The sequence below is a fragment of the Phyllostomus hastatus genome, unplaced genomic scaffold (genome assembly GCF_019186645.2).
Source record: "Phyllostomus hastatus isolate PE091 unplaced genomic scaffold, TTU_PhHast_1.1 phas_contig_196, whole genome shotgun sequence".
In the NCBI taxonomy this organism is placed as follows: domain Eukaryota; kingdom Metazoa; phylum Chordata; class Mammalia; order Chiroptera; family Phyllostomidae; genus Phyllostomus; species Phyllostomus hastatus.
The window spans coordinates 24,028,671-24,049,948 of NW_025333709.1; the positions used below are offsets into that span (position 1 = coordinate 24,028,671).

The following is a 21,278-nucleotide window of genomic DNA, read 5'->3' on the forward strand; positions in this document are numbered from 1 at the left end:
AGCCAGCAGAAAAGGGTGTTGAGGTGTGTTATTGAGAGAAGAAGCCTATATAAAGGCTTAAAGGCAAAAAAACCTTGATATCTTTTTTGTTTAATACGACTTTTTGAGCAAATGCATGGAATACGAGGTACAAGTGAGATTTGAGTGGTAGGTTAGGGTCAGTTTATGAATTGGATCTTACACAAAGGGAACGAGAAGTCATTAAAGGTCCTTACATCACAGTGGTGATGTGAATCATGTGTTTCAGGGGGCTTGCTTTGGTTTCAGTGTGGAGAGTGGGTTGGAGGGAGCAGAACTGAGGGCAATCAAGTCAACAGACTGTTTAGTAACTCAGGTGAAGAATGATAATCTCCTTTAACGAGATAGTGGTTCTGTGAATGGAGAGAAGTAGATATCTTTGAAATTATTGGGATTATTTTAAGAATAAAAGAGTCGAGACATGAAGTGCCCATTAGTCATTGGTGACTTAAAGTGCTTTTTCAAATGGCATATATGTTAGTGAGTGAGTAGGTGAGGACATAGAAATGGGTAGATAGACAAATCAAGTCACAAGGAAAGAAATGGAAGCTGTTTAGCATCTTTCCATAAACAGTTTAGATTTGGAGCATGTATTAATGAGTTAATTTTTGTGAAGTACTTAGAACATTGCTTGACTCACAGTAATTATTCTCATAAGTGTTAAAGGAATTTTGACTCAGATGACTGTCATATGTATCAGCTAAAATAATCCTCCCCCTCCTCCAAAAGCTCGTAGAAGGAACTGATGAACTAGATTTCATTCCATGGTTATCATGGTTAGAGTTAACATTTTCACTTTATTGGTTTATTATTCTTCCATGATAAGACAAATAGGTGACTAGAGACTCAGAATCTGAAATCAGATTGTATGAGTGCACTTTGCTGTTTTGCTAACTAGTTATTTTTTATCAATATCTTAAACTCTAAACCTCAGTGTCTCTTCAGTACATTCAAATATTTGTTGAATTATTTTTTAAAAAATCTTGAGAAATAAATTGCTACAGAAAAATTAGGAACAGTCTTAACAGCCACTTCTTGTGCTTCCATGTACTATGGATTTTGCTCACTTTTTCCTTCAAACTATTCTATACCCTACTTCACACTTAAAAGTTTCATTTACTATCTATGAACACCTAGTAATTGTTGAGTTGCTTGAAAGGCTGAGCATTTATTAAAAGGTTTAAAAAGAGCGTGTGTCAGTGACAACATTTGGCTTACTACTTAATGCTTTGTCTTCTACACCACTCCCTTCACTTAGGCAAAATGATGTAAGTATGGATGCTTTTTTTAAAATCTGAGGACTTCTTACTCATAGTTCTATTTAAACTATATGCGTTTTTTCTGTTACTTAAAAACTCAAGTGTGCTTTATATTTCTAGGTCCGGTTTATCACTAAAATATGGCATCCTAATATTAGTTCCGTCACAGGGGCTATTTGTTTGGATATCCTGAAAGATCAATGGTAAGAGATTTTCAGTTTACCTTCTCCCATATGAATTCTAAGATTATATTTAGAGTGTTAAATGTGTAACTGCCTCAAAGCATAAGCATATAATATGAATAACTATATTCATATTATAGTTTCTCTTATTTGGGAAATAATTTTAAAACATATGTACATAATTGAAAATGTGTTACAATTGAGATCACAGTCTGTATTTAAATACAGGCTTATTAAGTCTATTTCATATGCTAGCTTTATCTCTTGAAAAGTCTTGGACTTCATTATTTTGGTAAAGTTAATTCTTTATTATCTCAAGAAGGTATTTGTGAAAGACTAAAAATAAATATTGAAATAATCAGCACTGACTTGGGTAGAATGTGAAAAGTGTTAATTGAGCAGAGTTTAAGTTTTCAGATTTCAAGGAGTACTTTTGTAGGTGATATCTTCACTTGCACTATAATTTATAGTGCTTTCACATATTTTTGTGTGATTTGATCCTAATATAGTGTTTTAAGAGTTCTTACTCTGGAGCCATTATGTTTAAAATGGACCCATTACTTTCAAATCCTGGCTCTGCCAAGTTCACTGAGCTGTGTAGTGTGGAGCACATTATTAAGCTTTGTACCTTGGTTTCCTCATCTGAAAAAAAATGGGATTAATACCTACTTCATAGGGCTGTTGATAGGATTAAATGAATTGTTCTATATGATTCTCTTAGACGAGAATCTGGTATATTCTGAAACTTGGATGGAAAGATCAAGACAAAGAGGTATAAAAAGACTTGGAGTGGGAGAAAACGGTAGTAAGTTATGTATTTGATTTGTTAAAGAAGGAAAAGGGTGGAACCTGAATAAGGTGAAACAGGAATGACAACATTCAGTGTTTGGGCAATTTGATTTATTTAGTAACTGGATAAACAGGCAAGAGTTGTTGGTTTGGTTTGGTTTGGTTTTCTTTTTCCATTCTAATAGCACATCCGAGTAAGACCTCTCCCTCAAATATCATCTCTTGGGATCTAGTATCCTGATCTGTATTGCATACTGTTAAACATTGAATGGTGTGGAATATATCTAACTTTATCTTCTGTCATTCATTTGATTTTTTACTTTTTTGCAACTTACTGAAATTGTTGGCCTCCATGTTTTTACCTGTAAAGTCATCTCCAAGGCCCGTAGCTCTATATCATTCAGTGATATTCATGAATATTTGCAGTGTTAGAGGCATGTTTCTTTATTCGCTTGATTTTCAGGTATCAGTTCTGTTCTCCCCTTCTTCTTGTTTCCACTCTCAGACTCGAACTAGTTCCTCCTTCATCTGGAGCTCTACACATCAGAATGCCTCAGGATTAAGTCCTGACCTCTCTCTCTCTCTCTCTCTCTCTCTTTTTAGTCAATACTCTCTTCCTGGGTGAGCTCATCTGATCTCTTAACTTCATGGTTTATATACTAGCAGCTCAAAAATGTTTCTTTCTTGAACTCTAGGCTCATGTTCTATTGCCTGTTTAAACATCCTTGAGGAATATAATGGGTATCTCAGACTTAAACATGTTGAAAACTGAACTGATATTCCCCTAACCAAAAACCTGCTTCACCCATCTAAGCTGTTGGCAACCACATCCTTACAGTTGCTTAGCCCAAACTTCATGATCCTTGGTTCTTCTTTTTCAGTTACTCTGTACCCTGTCTGCATATCCTATTGGTGAAACTTCAAAATCTCAGCAGTAACTTCACTGCTACAACCTTGGTCCAAGTCACATTACCTCTTGCCTGAATGATTACAGTAGCTGCCTCCTGCTTTTGACTTTTCCTTACTCGGTCTCTTCTCAGTGGCCAGAATGATAACCACCCTCCCCCTTAAAAACAAATAAAGCTCCAGACTAAAATCTTCCGCTGACTTTCCTTTTTGCTCAGAGTTAAGCCAGCAGAACCAGCACTCCTGATTATCTCTCTATAGATAGTTAAAAGATTATGATGTATACAATATATAGGGATAGAACTTGAATTTTTGTACCGAGACTTTTAATCAACTATTCTCATTTCTAAGACAAGTGAAATAGCTGACTTTAGTCTTGTTTGATATCTATATAATTGGAATATTAAAAGTCGTTAAAGACACATCAGATAAAATAAGTGAGATTGATGTCCATGGGTTTGTTCTCTCCTTTGCCCTCCCCCGCTTTATTGAGGTATAATCGGCATTTAATAGATATGCATGTTTAAGCGTGGATGTTTAGACCTCAGAACTGGGATTTTGTAACTATAGGATAGTTATCTTAGGAAAAATAAATTGAATAAACATTCAGTAATTTGGGACAGGAATGCTAGAAAACAATTTGGTCTTTTATTAATACTTATGCATGGCCCTGGCTGGTGTGGTTCAGTGGATTGAGTCTGGTCTGTGAACCAAAGGGTTGCTGGTTTGATTCCCAGTCAGGTCATATTGCCTGGGTTTCAAGCCAGGTCCCCAGTAGGGGTTGTGTGAGAGGAAACCACACATTGATGCTTCTCTCCCTCTCTCCTTCCCTTTCTCTCTCTCTCAAAATAAATCTTAAAAAAAACACTCATGGATGATGATTTAACTTTAATATATAATAACAACTTCTGTTAGTATGGTTTATTTTTAACTCTTAACCATAGCCTACTTAGAAACTATTTTATGATTTTTTTTCACCTATTATGACTAAAGATGTCTATTTACCTGGGGAAGAAAATGACAACATATAAAAATTGCTCTCAATGATACTGCCTTTTCAAAAGACATGAACAGGCATTAAGAGATTATTTAGATGTTCAATAAGTTATGCTTAGCATTGTTAGTCATCAGGGAAATGCAAATTAAAATCACAATTGGATACCACTACCCACTTATAAATGTTTCTCATGAATGGCTGGCATATATAGTTTAACTGCTCAACCATCAGTAGCTACCAAAGGTAAACTTATACCTTCTGTATGACCCAGGTGTTTCATTTCCACTACTATGTGTATATCTAAGAGAAATCCAAGGAAAATGAGTGCATATGTCCACCATGAGACTTGTACAAGAATATTTGTAGCAGATTTACTCACATTGGAAATAATCCAAATGTCAGTCAGCAAGAGAGTGTATATATAATGGCACATTGTACAGCAGAACACAACACACAGAGAAAAAAAACGTTGACACAATCAACATGGATGATTCTCAGAGATGCTGGGTGACAAAAGCCAGGCTCAAAGGGGTCTGCATTATGATTCTGTTTATATGAAATTCAAGATGAGCCAAAGATAACTTATGGTGAGAAATTAGGACATTGGCAGGGGTAGGTAAGTGTTGTGAATGGGAGGGGCACAAGTAATCTTTTTGGCTGGAAATGCTCTATATTTTGACCTAGGTGGGGTTGCCTAGGTCTATAAATATATACAAATTAATCCAGCTGTATAGCATTTTTACTTTGCTTATTATACCTTAAAAATTTTAAACAAAAAAGCTGCCATTCTCTTTAGCATTGTGTTTTGCATAAACATAGATGATTTATGATGGTCTTCTGGAAGATCCTTAACAGAAAAGTTAATTAACAATACAAACAATTCACATGCTTATTCTACATGGTGAAGTCCCTAAAGTCCCTACTCAGTCCATATGAATGAATGTTTAATTAGCCATATTAACTACTTATTGCTTTGAGATCTGAACAAAACTAATTAGAGGAAGATAGGTTTATGTGGTACTCACTTATTCATATCATCCACTGATTAATTAAAATGAGCTAACACATTTTGAAACAATTTTATATATTGTTTGCCTTATTAGGACTTGTTTTTGATAGATTTAAGCCAGTATGACACATTGAATCCTAAAAATCTCAATGCAGTATGAATTAGTATTTGACGGGAATAACAATAAGTGGAAAAATATTTTCAGTTGTATACATTTTCACATTACTAAATTTAAATGCAAAACCTAATATAGAATAATCAAAAACCTACATTTTAATAAAATTGACATACAATATTAGTTTCAGGTGTACAACATAATGATTAGACATTTATATAACTTACAAAGTGATCACCCAGTAAGTCCAGCACCTATCAGGCACTGTACACATTTATTATAATATTGTTTACTACATACCCTATGTTGTACTTTACATCCCCACAAATGTACTCATTTGTTTATACCATTAAAGATATTAATAGTGTTTACAGTGTTTAGGAAGCCAAAAGGGTAGGTTTCACTTTGATACTAGTTTTATTACCACTAATTATTTATTTTGTTATTTTTAAGATTTTATTTACTTTTAGAAAGAGGGGAAGCGGGGGGGAGAAACATGAAGGAGTGAGAGACACATCAGTTGGCTGCCTCCCGTATGCCCCCAACCGGGAATCGAACCAGTGAGCGTTCAGTTCACAGGTCAGAGCTCAGTCCACTGAGCCACACCAGCCAGGGCATAGCTTTATTACCACTAATTATTTAAACAATGTCATCATTTACTATTAATTTTGTTTTCGGATATCTTTATTCAGCTAATTTTTAATGGTTTATATACACCTCCCCAATATGTTATTATTTTCAAGCATATAAAAAAGTTAAAAAATTTTCTCACTGAGATTGTTATAAATTCAGTCTAAAGTTATAGGTCCAGATTTTTTTTCCCTCTTTAAGGGCAAACATTCCCTTTTAACATGTTTTACTTTAAGTCCTTAGTTTCTGATTCTTGAAGTGATAACTCCAGAGGGTCTATAATAGTTTGTGAGTATCTTCCCAATAAAGACACTGCAAGTAAAGGAAGTATAAAGTATCTCTAATAAAAACGTATGATCCCTGGCTGGGTAGCTCAGTTAGTTAGAGTATTGTCCTGATATGCCAAGCTTACAGGTTCAATCTCCAGTCAGGGCATGTATAAGAATCAACCAATAAATGCATAAATAATTGGAGCAGTGAATGGATATCTCTTCCCCCTGTGGGGAATCAATAAATAACCCTGGCCAGTGTGGCTCAGTGGTTGAGTGCTGGCCTGCAAATGGAAGGGTCACCAGTTCAATTCCTGGTCTAGGGCATATGCCTGGGTTGTGGGCTGGCTCCCCAATGGGGGTTGTGCAAGTGGCAGGTTTCTTTCTTCTTTCTCCCTCCCTTCCCTCTCTAAAAAATAAATCAATTAATTAAAACAATCAATAAATAAAACAAATAATAACTTATGGATTGCTAAGGGAAGAGTTTATCACTTTAAGTATTTTTAAATAGCATTGTAATCTTAACTGTTTTAAAGTATACAGTTGGGTAATAAGCATATTCACATTGTTGTGCAACTGGCCTCCAGAACTGCACCGCTCCCTTTTAAATGGGATTTTTTTTTTCTTTAGTAGTTTTAGATTTACAGCAAAACTGAGAGAAAGGTACAGAGATTTCCCATATACTCTCTGCCCCCACACATGCATAGTCTACCCTATTATAAGCATCCTCAACAAGAGGATGGTATGTTTATTATAGTTGATGAACCTACATTGACACATCCCTGTTACCCAAAATCCATTGTTTATATTATGGTTCACTCATGGTGTGCATTCTTTGAACAAATTTATAATAATGTGTCCGTTGTGATATACAGAGTATTAGAAATTTAATTTGTTATGTTTTAAGACAAGATACATAGTGATTATAGAATTCAGTGCAGTATCGGTCTTTTTTCTGATATCAGCTAGTTACATGAATGCTACTGAGATGTTCTTTAGTATTGTATTATTTTTAATTTGTCTTAGAATCTGGAGGTACTGAAGAAGATACTCATTATCAATCCCAATTTTCTTAGAGCTATCAACAATTAATCACTGTTTTATACAGAGAGTAAAATATCGTTGAGAGAACCAAAACCAAGGAAAGAAATGAAATACTATTTTATGGGGTATCTTGGATCTTAGAGCTCAAATTGACTCGAGCAAAAAGGTGTATGTCTAAAACATAAAACATACCTGACCAGTGTGGATCAGTTGGTTGGGTGTTGTTTTGCAAAATGAAAGAATGACAGTTGGATTCCCAGTAAGGTCACTTACCTAGGTTGTAGGTTGGGTCCCTGATGTGGGCATGTGGGAGAGGCAACACATTGATTTTTTTTCTCTACTTCTCTTTCTCCTTCTGTCCCCCACCCCCCTCAAAATAGAAGATAAATTTTTTAAAATATTTGCTAAACATAAAAGGAATATACAAGGTCTGTCTGGGAAAAGCCCAGCCATTATTAATATGATGAGGATAGTTTGCACAACATCGATGTAACCTGACAGCCAAGGAGGGTGGACTGGAATGTGCATGTGTAAACAATGACGACATCGCTGTACTAGTCAGTGGGGGTGGTAGATGCCTTTGAGTGAGCATATGTGCTATGTGGCCATCATTCAAAATGACCCAGCCAGTAGAGCAACGAATCTGCATCAAATTTTATGCAAAGCTTGAACGTTCATGAAGGTGGGTGGGGTGGGGGAAAGTGGTGGCAAGGGAAAATGGAGACAACTATACTTGAAAAACAGTTACGAAACAAAACAAAACTTGAACATTCCTCCGGAAGCTATTCATATGATTCAGAAGGCTGTGGCTATGGGTAACTGGTGATTGGCAGCTTCATCATAACAATGCACCCACTCATGCATCACTTCTCATGCAGAGTTTTTTGGGTGAAGCATCAAATCACCCAGGTGATTCAGCACCCCCTACAACCCAGATTTGGTGCCTGTAGCTTCTGGCTTTTCCCAAAACTAAAATCACCTTTGAAAGGGAAGAGATATCAGACCATTGATGAGATCCAGGAAAATACTACAGAGCAGCTGATGCCGATTCCAACAAAGGATTTTGCAGTGTTTTGAATTGTGTGAGGTCCCAAGGTGCCTACTTTGAAGGGGACTGAGGTGTCATTGTCCTATGTACAATGTTTTTTGTATACTGTATCTTCTTAAATGTTTTTTTTTCCATGTTATCTCATATTCAAAAAAATCCAAGGAAAATTCAAGTTTCGGGCACTGCTTGAACGTGATGTTTCAAGAGTTTTTTAGGACACAGTCTCCCATTTCTCTGCTCTGTTCTCAGACTCCAAAGTGGTATGAAAAAAACTGCCAACACCACAAAGCCTTTGTCTTCACAATCCTCCTCAAACTTTTCAAAGTGAAAAACTTGGCAGAGTTTTTGCAAAACTGACTCTCTTTCCATTTAGCTTCCCATTCCCCCCTCTTCCAGCCCATTGCAACCACCATTCCATTCTTTCTGTGAATCATAGTATCTGTCTTTTTATCCTTGGCCTTATTTAAGACAGTGTCCTCAGGATTCATCCATGTTGTAGCATGTGACAGATTTTTCTTTCTTTTTAAGGCTAAATAATATTCCATGGTATGCATACACCACATTTTGTTCATTCATTGGTTGATAGAAACTTGAATTGCTTCCACATTTTGGCTATTGTGAATGATGCTGATTGTGAATATGAGTCCCTCTGCTTTTAATATTTTGGGTATATATCCAAAACTGCAGTTGCTTTGTTTGTTTGTTTGTTTGTTTGTTTGTTTGTTTTAATTGCCATACTATTTTTATTGCAATCCCACCAACAGTGTACAAGGATTCCAGTTATTCCAAATCTGGGTGTTCTTTTTTGTTTGTTTGGTTTTTTTAATAGTAGTCATCCTAATGAGTGTATCTCAGTTGGTTGGGTGTCATCGGATAAAGTTAAAGGTCGCCACCGGTTTGATTCCTGGTTAGGGCACATGCCTCAGTTGCAGGTTCAGTCCCTGGATGGGGTGCATTTGAGAAGCAACTGATTGATGTTTTCTCTCTCATCAGTGGTTGTCTCCCTCTCTCCCTCCTTTTCCCTTCTCTCTCTTAAAAAAAAAAAAAAAAGCTATTCTTAGTAAGACTCCCATGATCCCTGATCGTGTACCTCATATTTTGAGCTCTGTGTACAATCATTTCAAAATAATAAAGTTATCATAGAAAAAAAATAGGAAAAGTCATTCATTGTAAAGGAGAAAAAATGATCGGTGGATATGTAATTATAAATTCTGTTAATTGCATGATTAAGCTAAAACCTGGGTTACTTTTCATTCCAGTAGTTATTTTTTATTCAAAAGACATCTACTTTGCTTTTGTCATGTAAAGCATTCTTAACTTGATATTTTCCTGTTTTTAAATTTTAGGGCAGCAGCAATGACTCTCCGCACGGTATTATTGTCGTTGCAAGCACTGTTGGCAGCTGCAGAACCAGATGACCCTCAGGATGCAGTAGTAGCAAATCAGGTAAGATTTTCTTTTTTGCTTTTGAAAGACTTACTTATATTTAAATTTTAGTCTTTACTTTAGTGGTTTGCAGTGTTAGTATACTTCTGTTGGAGCATACTTCTATTGGAGCTAAATTTGGAATTGGTTTCCTTTCTTGATTTTTAGTGTACTTGCTTGATTGGATATATGCTAGATACATTTTCTAAAACCTGAAAAATTTCAAACTCCCGATCCTTAGTTAAATATCCAAGTCACAGACTTGGAATTCTTCTCTATGTATGTATCCTTTTCTCTTGTTGATGCCAGTTTCAACAAAGGATTTTGTAGAATGTTTTGAGCTGTGTGAGGTCCCAGGGTGCCTACTTCAAAATCCTTTGTTGGAATCAGCATCATCTGATTCTTTTTTAAAAAAACATTTTATTGATTATGCTATGCTATACTGTTGTCCCAGTTTTTCCTCCTTTGACTGCTCCACCTGGTACCCCCATTCTCTCCAGCACTACCCTCTTAGTTCAAGTCCATGGGTCCTGCATTTGAGTTCTTTGGCTACTCCATTTCCTATACTGTTCTTAACATCCCCTGTCTATTTTGTACCTACTAAGTTGTACTTATTAATCCCTGTACCTTTTCTCCCATTTTCCCCCTCCCAACTGATAACCCTCCAAATGATACCTGTATCCATGATTCTGTTTTTGTTCTTGTTTTGCTTAGTTTGTTTTTCAGATTCAGTTGTTGATAGTTGTGAATTTATTGCTCTTTTAACGTTCATAGTTTTCATCTTCTTTTTCTATAATTCTTTTAATTTTTCATATAATAATGGCTTAGTGATGATGAACTCCTTTAGTTTTACTTCGTCTGGGAAGCATTTTACCTGCCCTCCCTAAATGATAGCTTTCCTGGATAGAGTAATCCAGCTTGTAGGTCCTTGCTTTTCATCACTTTGAATACTTCTTGCCAATCTCTTTAGCATGCAGTTTCTTTTCAGAAAGCACCAGACAAGTCTTATGGGAACTCCTTTGTAGGTAACTATCTCCTTTTCTCTTACTGCTTTTAAGATTTTATCTTTATCTTCAGCCCCTGCTGGTGTGGCTCAGTGGATTGAGTGCTGGCCTGTGAACCAAAGGATCGCTGGTTCGATTCCCAGTAGTCAGGGCACATGCCTGGGTTCTAGACAGGGTCCCCAGTTGGGGGCACACAAGAGGCACTATACATTGATGTTTCTCTCCCTCCCTTTCTTCCTTCCCCTCTGCCCAAAAATAAACAAATAAAATCTTAAAAAAAAAAAAAAGATTTTCTTTCTGTCTTTAACCTTTGGCATTTTAATAATGGTGTATTTTAGTGTGGTCCTGTTTAGATCCATCTTGTTTGAGACTCTGTACTTCCTGGGCTTGTATGTGTATTTCCTTCACCAAATGAGGGAGGTTTTCTTTCATTATTTTTTGCAAATAAGTTTTCAGTTTTTTGCTCTTCTAATCCTTCTGGCACCACTATGATTCAGATGTTGGTAAGTTTGGAGATATCTTAGAGGCTGTAGCCTATCTTCGTTTTTTGGTTGGTTGGTTTGTTTGTTTGTTTTTATTTCCTGTTTATTCTTGCTGTTTTAATGCTTTTTTCTTCCTTACATTCCAAATTGTTGATTCTGTATCTCCTCCATGTTGGTTCCCTGTAGATGTTTCTTTAATTCACTTAGTGTAACCTTCATTTCTGCATGGATCTTTTTTATGCTTTTGAAGTACCCAGTGAGTTCTTTGAGCATCCTGATAACCAATGTTTCAAACTCTGCATCTGGTAGGTTGGCTATCTTCATTTTTAGTTCTTTCTCTGAAGTTTTGTTTTCTTTCATTTGGCCATATTTCTTTGTCTCCTCATTTTGTCAGCCTCCCTATGTTTCTCTCTGTGTATTAGGTAGAGTTGCTCTGACTCCCTATCTTTGCAGTGTGGCCTGTTATAAGATGTAGAAAAGCCCATCTGTAAGTTATGTGGCCTGGAGCCCTTAGTAATCACCAGGGCACGGCAACCCATGTCACTGCTCTGTGGCTGTGTTACGGAGGGCTCGGGGAGGGAAGTGTTGCTGCCTGGCCTCTGGAGTTTTCCCCAGGAGGAAACTGTCTCCTGGCACTCACCCTGATGCCAGTCACCTCAATTTCTCCTCATTTGCCACTGGTGCCCTTCCAGCTTTTGCTCTGGTGCTGAATCCCAGAGGGAGTGAAAGTCCTAAGTCCCTTGTAGGCCCTTTTAGAGAAAACTCCTAAGATCCCGGTTTCTTCTGCTGCCCCAGCCCCCACTGGTTTTTACAACCAGAAGTTATAAAGGCTTTTATCTCCCTGGTGCTAGAACCCTGGGCTGAATGATCTGGTCTGGGGCTGGGATCTTTTGCTTTCAGTATTGCGCCTGATTTTTTTTTATCCATCACATGTAGATGTGAGACTGCCCTTTCCACATCTCAGCACCACTCCACCATGCCCCTCTCTGCCTCTCTACCCCTCCGCCCCTCCTACCTGTCTGGATGGATGTAGCTCCTTTAAATTCTTGGTTGTTAGACTTACGTACAGCTTGATTTTCTGACTATTCTGAGTGGTATTTGCTTTGTAATCTGCAGTTGTAATCTGTATTTGCTTTGTTTTCTGCAGTTGTTTGCAGAGGCAAGACGTGTTTACCTATACCTCCGTCATGACCGGAAATCTTATTTATTTTTAGAGAGGGGAAAGGAAGGAGAAAGTGAGGGAGCGAAACATCAGTGTGTAAAAGAAAAAAGAAAAATGGCTCGGTTGCCTCCCACATGTCCCCAGCTAGGGGACCTGACCAGCAACCCAGGCATGTGCCCTGACCAGGAATCGAATCAGCTTTTTGATTTACAAGCCAGCACTCAACCCACTGAGCCACATCAGCCAGCATCTCTTGTTGATTCTATTCCCAGAATCTCTGTTATCATACTTCTTTGCCTCAGTACACGTTTTTTGAAATTTCTCATTTCTACTGTTATGATAGAGCTCCCCTTTTTCAGCCTCTTCCTTACCACATGTTCTGTATGGATACCAGTTAGCTTTATAAAGGGCAAATCTTATTTTACTTTGCTACTAAAAACTTACTAGCTCTACTGTTACCTACTTGGTAAGTCTAAATTCTTTAGTTTGCAAAGTTTTCCTTCATGATTTGAACTGTCTACAAATCCAGCCTACTTTCCTAAACTCTAATTATTCTTCAAACTCACATTTTTTCAGGATGGTGTTCATTTCTACATGTCATTTTAGCCAATCTGCCGTGTTTCTTCTACCTGAGGAAACTTTCTCTCTTAGCAAACTCCTCTATTCCCTTGAAAAGTTGTTCACTCTTTCTTCTATATTTATGTTAAAATGTTCTATTTGTCTCAGAGTGCTAAGAATTATGGTTTCACATGTTATATATATGTGCTGTTGATTCATTCTTGGTAATCAGGAGCTTAACTTGAGTCTTACCTTTGATTTCCTATTTAGTTCTGAGCCACAAATGTTGAGGTGGATCTCAACAGTCTTAAAATATTAAAGACGTACTAAACACTTGTAAAAGATATAAAGTGAATTGAACAGTTATTTTAAGTGCATACTTTGCTTTATTAAATAATAGAATATTTGAAAATAAATTTGCCTCTTCTCAATGTGCATATGGGAAGTTTTAGGGTAAGTTCATAATCATCTCAAAACATGTGCTGTAAGTTAGGACATGTGCTATAAGTAAGGGTTTTCTTAAATCACTGTATGCTGCTACAACTCTAGCAAAACAGTGAAGTCTAGTTGTGTATTCTAGCTTGAACTGTGGTTAATACAAAAATTTGGTCACATTTATTAATGTCCACATTATTTTAGAAACTGGTAATTCTGTTTGGTTGTGTAATGCTTGTCCTACACAGTGTTTAGAAACATCTCTAATTAAAAACAATTTCTAACATCTCACTTGACTTAGTATTTATTTTCTGTTTGTTAAAATTGGAGATCAGAGTTGATGAATATTATTTGTCTTTGTTTTTCTTTTGTTAACATTACTTAAGAATTATAGCTTCAGATTAAACGATCTTTCTTGAGTAATATAGTTTATGTGCAGTGGACAGTGAATCAGTAACATTTAAAATCTACATTAGTTTTATTTAGAAAAACCAGGTTATTAAGCAGTTAGAACTACTGAGCTACTATACCGAATATTACAACTCTGTTGTCATGTATGTCAATTTTTTTCCCTCATAGTACAAACAAAATCCTGAAATGTTCAAACAGACAGCTCGACTCTGGGCACATGTGTATGCTGGAGCACCAGTTTCTAGTCCAGAATACACCAAAAAAATAGAAAATCTATGTGCTATGGGCTTTGATAGGGTAAGTAATATAAAGGTATGCTGATTTTGCTATATTGATTGATTTGATTTTTTATGTTATTTATTTGAGATAGAGAGAAACATCGGTTTGTTGTTCCACTTATGCATTCATTGGCTGATATTTGTATGTACCCTAATGGGAGATCAAACCCACAGCTTTGGCATTTCGGGACAGTGCTCTAACCAACTGAGCTACCCAGCCAGGGCAACATATTATTGATTGATTTTAAATGATTGAGGTAAATTGTTGGCTGACAAAATTGGTTCAGAAATACTCTAAATTTGGTATTTATTTATTTTCTTTACTGGTTTATAGATAGAGAGGAGGAAGGGAGAGAAAGAAAAATATTGATTTGTTGTTCCACTTATTTATGCATTCATTGGTTGATTCTTGTATGTGCCTGACTGCGGATCAAATCTGCCCACAACCTTGGCTTATCAGGATGACGCTCTAACTAACTGAGCTACTGGTCCAGAACTCTAAATTTAGTTTTGATAGATAAGTTTTCTGTTATTAAAAATTGGTGATTTTTCTTTTCATCTTACTGACTCCAATCATTAGTTTTAGAAGCTTTTTTGCACTACAGATCAACAAAGATAACAAAAAGTGTGGTTCTCAGTATAAAGATAGTGAATGATTCAATATTTTTAAAATCTTTCCTTGAAGAAAAAACAAAAAGAAACGTTTCCTTGAGATTTGATTTTTTGCGGGGGGTCCCCTCTTTTTTCTCTACAGAATGCGGTAATAGTGGCCTTGTCTTCAAAATCATGGGATGTAGAGACTGCAACAGAATTGCTTCTGAGTAACTGAGGCATAGTGAGAGAGCTGCTGATATAGTCAAGCTTGCCCTTCTTGAGGAGCATCAACACCTGTTATTTTTAGGATTCTGCATAGATTTCTTTTAAACTGGCATTCTTGCCTAATGTTGTTATCTAGGCACCATTGGAGACTGAAAAAAAAATCCCTGCTCTGTAAATAAAGCTAATTAAACGTCTGTAAATTTAAAAAGGGGAAATACTTTAATTTTTTTTCTTACTTAATAGTGTAAAAATTCTTTGAGCTAAGCGAAACCATGGAAAAAACATGCTACTTTAGTGTTTAGCAGTGTACCAAGACTAGCAAGAGTTTGCTTCAGGATTTTGTTGAATAATTAAGATAATACTTTGAGTGTGTCAGGACCATTCAAATTGTTGGTGTTGCATCACAGCTACCTTAACTGTTTTTAACATGGATCCTCTGTGCCTGTGAATTTACTTGCATGCTTGTACTTGACTTCTTAGGATGGGTAGCTGAAAAGACCACCATTTTAAGCTTTTGAGAATTCTTAAGTATGAGATGTATCCAGAATTGAAGATGGTGACCTATTCAGAGCCTTTTTGTCCTAGTCAGCAATCTGGGACACCATATTTATTTTCCCCCTCTTACCACACACAGCTAATATGCTAATAGCAAATTCTTTGGGAAATGTACCAAGGGGCAGTATCCCTTGCTCCATTTTTAGGTCATCCTTGTGGAATGTTTTGTCACAATTCTTTACTCTTAAAAACGTTCCTATATTAAATAATAATGTAGAAATGGAGCTGCCAATTTTGTTTCTCTTGTAAAACCAGTAAATACTTGATGTTGCAGTATTCCCAAGATTTAATGAAAGAATCCAACTTAATTTTTCAAGTGAATTTCACATCTTTTGTTTGTAAGCTGGTGAACATTTCTTTGAGAACTTGAAAGGATGAAATCAACTGTTTTTAGTTTTTTGTGTTTTTTTTTTGCCTGATTTTGGCTTTATAGAGATTGCTTTTTCAGATACTTTAAAGTCATTCTTGCTTACATTTCCCCCTATTTACACACGAAAGCTGTGTTGGTGTTTTATTGTACATACTTCAGATGCACATAGGAATAGCAGTGTGTTATAAATCTAGCTTTCTTTATGATGTTTCTGATAATATGAAAATTGAAAACTTTACCTTCTCTTGTACATAGACTTTCTATTCCTATAAAAGTTACATTTCATTCTAAGTTCTAAAGTTTGAAAATCATTAGTTTTGCAGCTCAAACACTAATGTGACCATTTTGTGAAGGTAGAAATGGATTTATGCAGGCAATTCTATACATAGAAACACAGTGCTTATTAAATTTTCAGGACCAATGCAAATAATAAAAATGTAATAGAACCGGAATGAATTAAAGTAAGGCTGTATATTGAAAGTCCTATTATAAAAGGTTTTCTTTCTTCAAGTGTTATTTATCCTAAATTATAATTGTTAAGTGTTTGGAAAATAATTTTGAACCATAAATCTAGCATAATTTCATTTGACTTCTCAATAATCTTAGAAGCAATAAAAGAAACCATTGTTAAATATATGGTAATGTTAAAGATGTGATGGTTCTTCCAAAAACTTGTAAGGCTTTCCTAATCAATAGTAAACTCTTGTAGTTGATATTATTGCATACTAAACACAAGTTGCTATGTTTTTTTCTCTATATGTTTGCTTAAGCATAAATTTCTTTATACAATCAACCTCCTCTAATTGTTGTAGTTTAGTTACTTTCTAAAGATGCCAAAGGAAACAAGATTTTTCTTTATTTATTTAAATAACTAAAACCTTGTACTTTTCTTTATACTTTGAAGTAAGGTTGGAATTGTGTGAAAGTGTGGACAGTTTTGTTATACTGATTAGAATTAAATTTTTTTTTTAGTGGAGGGCAGCTTGGTAATAGTAATATTTGGATTATTTTAAATATCAAACACCTACCCAGTTTACTATTTGCCTATATTTTCAGGGTATATTTAATTGTTCTGTGGTTAGACAAAGGAGAAAACTCAGAGGTTATTAAATGTCAAGCATTACATACTTAGCTCTGGGAGGCAGCTAAACCTTGCCTTTGATTTTTATGCACATTAGCTCTATAGGGTATCTGTTCATCTAACTATAATGCAACATCCCAGTGCCCAGGAAATTAGTATGAGAAGTTCTCCGTAATGGATTTTTTCAGTTCAAAATTTATTTACCTCATTTTCATTTTCATTTAATGTGATAATCTCCCTTTCTGGAACATTTCCCACTGTCATCCTGTGTCATTTTCTTCCCACTTCTCTATAGGTAGGTTTACTTCCCTAAACATAGAAGTTAAGGCAATTCTTTTCCTTCTAGTCTTATATGTGTTTGGGAAAAGGACACAAAAGTACAGGTGTAGGAAAACAGGTACCCTGGTGAAAATTACTTCTACAGTTCTCAATTTTTTATAATTCTTCGGTTTTAAAGGCCTCAAAAATTATGGTAAAAAATACATTTAATGATATCCTTATTAGGGCAGGCAGATTTGCTAGAAGTCACTGATAACGCAATAGACTTTTAGTGTAATCAGGTCTATTTCATGCATATGTGCCTGACTTTTAAAACAACAAATAGGTAGTTGTATAGTATTTCAGTACAGATTACTGAATGAATAGCTATTTGTGACCCAAATAAACATACAGTAAGTAGTGTGTAAAATAGGAACTTTTACTAAATTAGATGCTCTGAGTTGGCTCCCACAAATGTTTGGAATTGTGACTAAGGTTTACTTAAACACATAATACATTCAAATATATATGTTTGAGTTCTGAGTATTTTGTTTTTGAGAATAATCTATGAAATGAAGACTGGTTTTTTGGGGGGGAAGTATTTCACATTTGTGATTGTTGGTGGCGCTTAAAACTATGCAAAATAATTTTTTAAAGTATCTATGAGAAAGAATTGGCAGTTAAAGTGGATATTGCTTATTTATATGCACTACAGAATGTAGCATATCATGTTACTGTTTAGGCTGCTTAATAAGTTTATCAATGTGAAAAGTAGATCTTGGCTCTTAAGTGTAAGCCTGATTTGAGCTTTTAAAACTGCAATAGGAGTAAGGTAATGTTTCCACATCTTGTATTTCCACAACAGAGGAAATAAAGCATTTTGTTGTTTCAGAGATTTAAGATGGGTTTGGGCAGGGAAGAGTTGGAGCCGGGTATACTTGTACATGTGTGGAGACAATGTTTGCATATAAAAAAGGAAGCCGTCTGTTTACAGTTAACTTTATTTCGTGGACTTTTACAAAATGATGTTATATTAATCACTTTTCTAGTTAAAGAAATTTCAATTCCAGGGTACAACCATTGATTTAAAAAATTTGCATTTCCATTTTTTCAGTACCACTTTAAAATTAATGCTTAATATCAGCTATTTACTATCACTGGGGAAGAAGGCAACTTGAAGTACTTACTGATAAATAGCCTTTTTCCCCAAATGCAACTTTTCTGCAGTGTCTACATATTATGTCACACGTTCTACTTGCACTGTTGCAGTATGGATCAAAAATCTTGTGGCACAGGGATAGGAGAATGTCAGTGTCTCCCTTGTCCTGTTCTGTTACGGCTTTATTGGACTGCTACTCTCATAAACCTTTGACCATCACCTAAATGTAAGTTGAGAATGTGCCACCTAGTGCTTGGTTATTTTAACCATGCTGCTATATATATATACAAATATATATATATATAATCAGGAGTGGTGCAGTTTATCAGTTTGATTCTAGAGGGTGAGTGGATACAAATCATTGCACTGTGCTGTTAACCGATCCTTGTGTGCTTGCTGTTACCTAATTTTTACAGGCATCATAATAAAAGCTAGACTATTTCTTCTGGGGGGAAAGATACTTATTTAATGTAATTTAAAGACTTTTCCAATAGAAAATGAAATACTATTGAAAATAATGTCTATTTTTTAGCTTTCAGCAATTGATGGTGCTTTGTTGTGGTGTCTGCTGGAAGTCTACTGCCATTATAGGGATTCTCATTAACCTCACCAAGAAAGAACCTTGCTTGTTAGCTTCTCTAGATCTCTATTCTAAACCATCTGTTAGTGATGATAAATTCTGTAGGAGGGTCTATCTTGAGCCGTTAACTTCCTGTATGGGGAAAATGGGTGGGTTACCAGAAAGACCATGAAGCAGGGTGGGCTGTGGGTGGAGGGTTGGGTATTTGTCTTGAGAATTAAAACTACGAAACACTTTTGTACACAACTGATTTTTTAAAAAATAAACACATTTTTAAAGATGTTGAATTTTTTTTCCCCCATTACTGGGAATTCTTAAAAATAAATGCATGCATGTTTCCCCCCAAAAAATGGTTTATATCTTCTTTCTGGGTACTCATCTGTGGACAAGCAGTTAAGCCTCCACATTACTTAAACCAGGGTAGTGGTTTCTTCTAGACTGGTTTCAGAGTGATGAGCATATGATGATATATGCAATAAATTATATTGGGTCTTTGAATTTAAAAATGGGTGGACATTTTAAAATTCTAATTAAAAGTATTTATTTGAAAATAGAACATTATTTGGCTAAGTTGTAATTTAAAAATAGAGTAATCCAGACTTTGTTGGTACTGAAAGTAATTTTTTTTTTAACTCTTTTCATATGTGCACACAGATCTTTCAGGAAAGGGTGTCTGTTTACAGTGGAAAGGACTGAATTATTTCAGAAACTCTTGGATTACCCCTGCCTCTACTAGCAGTGATAGTTAGAAGAGGTTATATTGTTCAGGATTTGTAAGAGTTTACATAGCAAAACTAATTGTTACTTTGTGTTTCTAGGGCATTCATAAGCAGCTTTCAGCAGTCCTATGAATTTTTCTAGCTTGGAAATGGAATTGCTTCTGACTGGAATACTAGTATGAATTGCTCTTTTCATGAGCAAGCTGGATCTTTACCTATTAAAAATCAAGTATAACAAATGGAATTCAAGTGAGCTCTCATGCCAGTTCCCACCAAAGGATGGCCAAATTTAAAGGATTGTAAACACTTGGTCGTGTTTTGATTTGATCATCAAAGAATTAAAGATTTTCCGTGAATAACATGAATAATAAAGCTTTTAGGAGTATCTCTTACAGTAATTTACTATCTATGCATGTGTTCATGTTGTAATGCTCATTTCACCCCATTTAATTTCAGTAAAACTACATTAAAGCACAACTTCATCGTTTACTTAAATCTTCCTATTACAAGTTACCTTTTAAGATGTTTAACCAAAGTCAAGAAGGCAAAGCTGTGTAAATACTCTGTTTATAATGCATATGGAGCCTTTTTTCCATACACATAGGTAAAACAAGGCAAACACTGTATAAAACTACAACATTTTAGAAACCCAAAGTATATTTCATTAAGAACTGAGTAAATATACCTAGTACTTTGTTCTCCCTTATAGCATAAAGGTTTTGTTGCATGTACAGAATATACCTAAAGTTGGTTTAAGGGCAACTAGTAGTACCTTTTCGATTACATAGCTGACTTTTAGCTCCTCAAATGTGCTTACTAAACTTGAGAGCATTTTTCCCCTCAGGACAGTTTTCATTGCCTTTAGAGGGAGAGAAACATTGGGTGCCTCCTGTATACACCCGAACCAGGGATTGGGCCCGCAGCCTAGGTGTATATGCCCCCTGACCAGAATCAACCTCTCAACCCTTCAGTTTCAGGACAACACTCCCAACCCACAGGGCCACCGGACCAGGGCAACCTGGTGGCATTTCGAGGTCTAAAGTACTGTTCTTTTCCTTAAAAATAGGAAATGAGGAGGGGTCATTGGCAAGCATGAAAAGGAAAACCAGTTCTGGTGGGACTGAGTCTTCAAGGAAAGGGTGCCCAAACCAGTTTTCATGGTATGAATTGAACAATGTTTTGGTGAGCTAGCTTCATATCATAGCTTCTGTGTATGAGGAGAGGTATAGCTCCGTTGAGGTTAACTTTGTAAGATGTCATAATGTAGAGGTAAAATCAAACAGCAAAAATTTTTATAAGGAAACATTCAGGATAACAGTCTGCTGAGGTCATTATTAGCATGGTTCATTTAAAAATTATATTTTAAATGTGTTTTTTATAATTAATAGGAGTTCATCATGGAAAACCTGTGCTCCTCCTTCTACCTCTACTAACTAAGCCATAGAGATAGTAGTTTTTAAATGTTGCTGATTTTTTTTAGGTTAACCTCCAGGTCACCAAGCAGCAGGTTTATCCTTTAAATCAAGGCTCATAGCAAATTAATTGCATTTCTATTTGATCGATTATATTTAGTATCTCTCAATTCTCTAGTTTTATCTCTAATCTGTATCTTCACTTAGTAATGGAATTTAGGTTGGGGGAGGCCTGTTGCATGCACAAAAGCATTGAGAACAGAGAAGAACTTTGGGGGCAGGGTATGTATAGGTAAGGGGCACC

At 35.8% G+C, this 21,278-nt stretch overlaps 1 protein-coding gene across 2 annotated transcripts in view; it reads left to right on the forward strand.

Annotated features, from left to right (window-relative positions):
• Nucleotides 1–15,048, forward strand: part of UBE2K (ubiquitin conjugating enzyme E2 K) — a 55,249-nt gene extending 40,201 nt beyond the window's left edge. For both annotated transcript variants that reach the window (XM_045834238.1, XM_045834237.1), the window contains 4 exons: nucleotides 1,398–1,480; nucleotides 9,613–9,712; nucleotides 13,912–14,040; nucleotides 14,776–15,048. In XM_045834238.1, coding sequence (XP_045690194.1) covers nucleotides 9,623–9,712; nucleotides 13,912–14,040; nucleotides 14,776–14,850 — 294 coding nt within the window. In that variant the 5' untranslated portion in view covers nucleotides 1,398–1,480; nucleotides 9,613–9,622 and the 3' untranslated portion in view covers nucleotides 14,851–15,048. The remainder of the gene's footprint in view (nucleotides 1–1,397; nucleotides 1,481–9,612; nucleotides 9,713–13,911; nucleotides 14,041–14,775) is intronic.
• The last annotated feature ends 6,230 nt before the right edge of the window (nucleotides 15,049–21,278 follow it).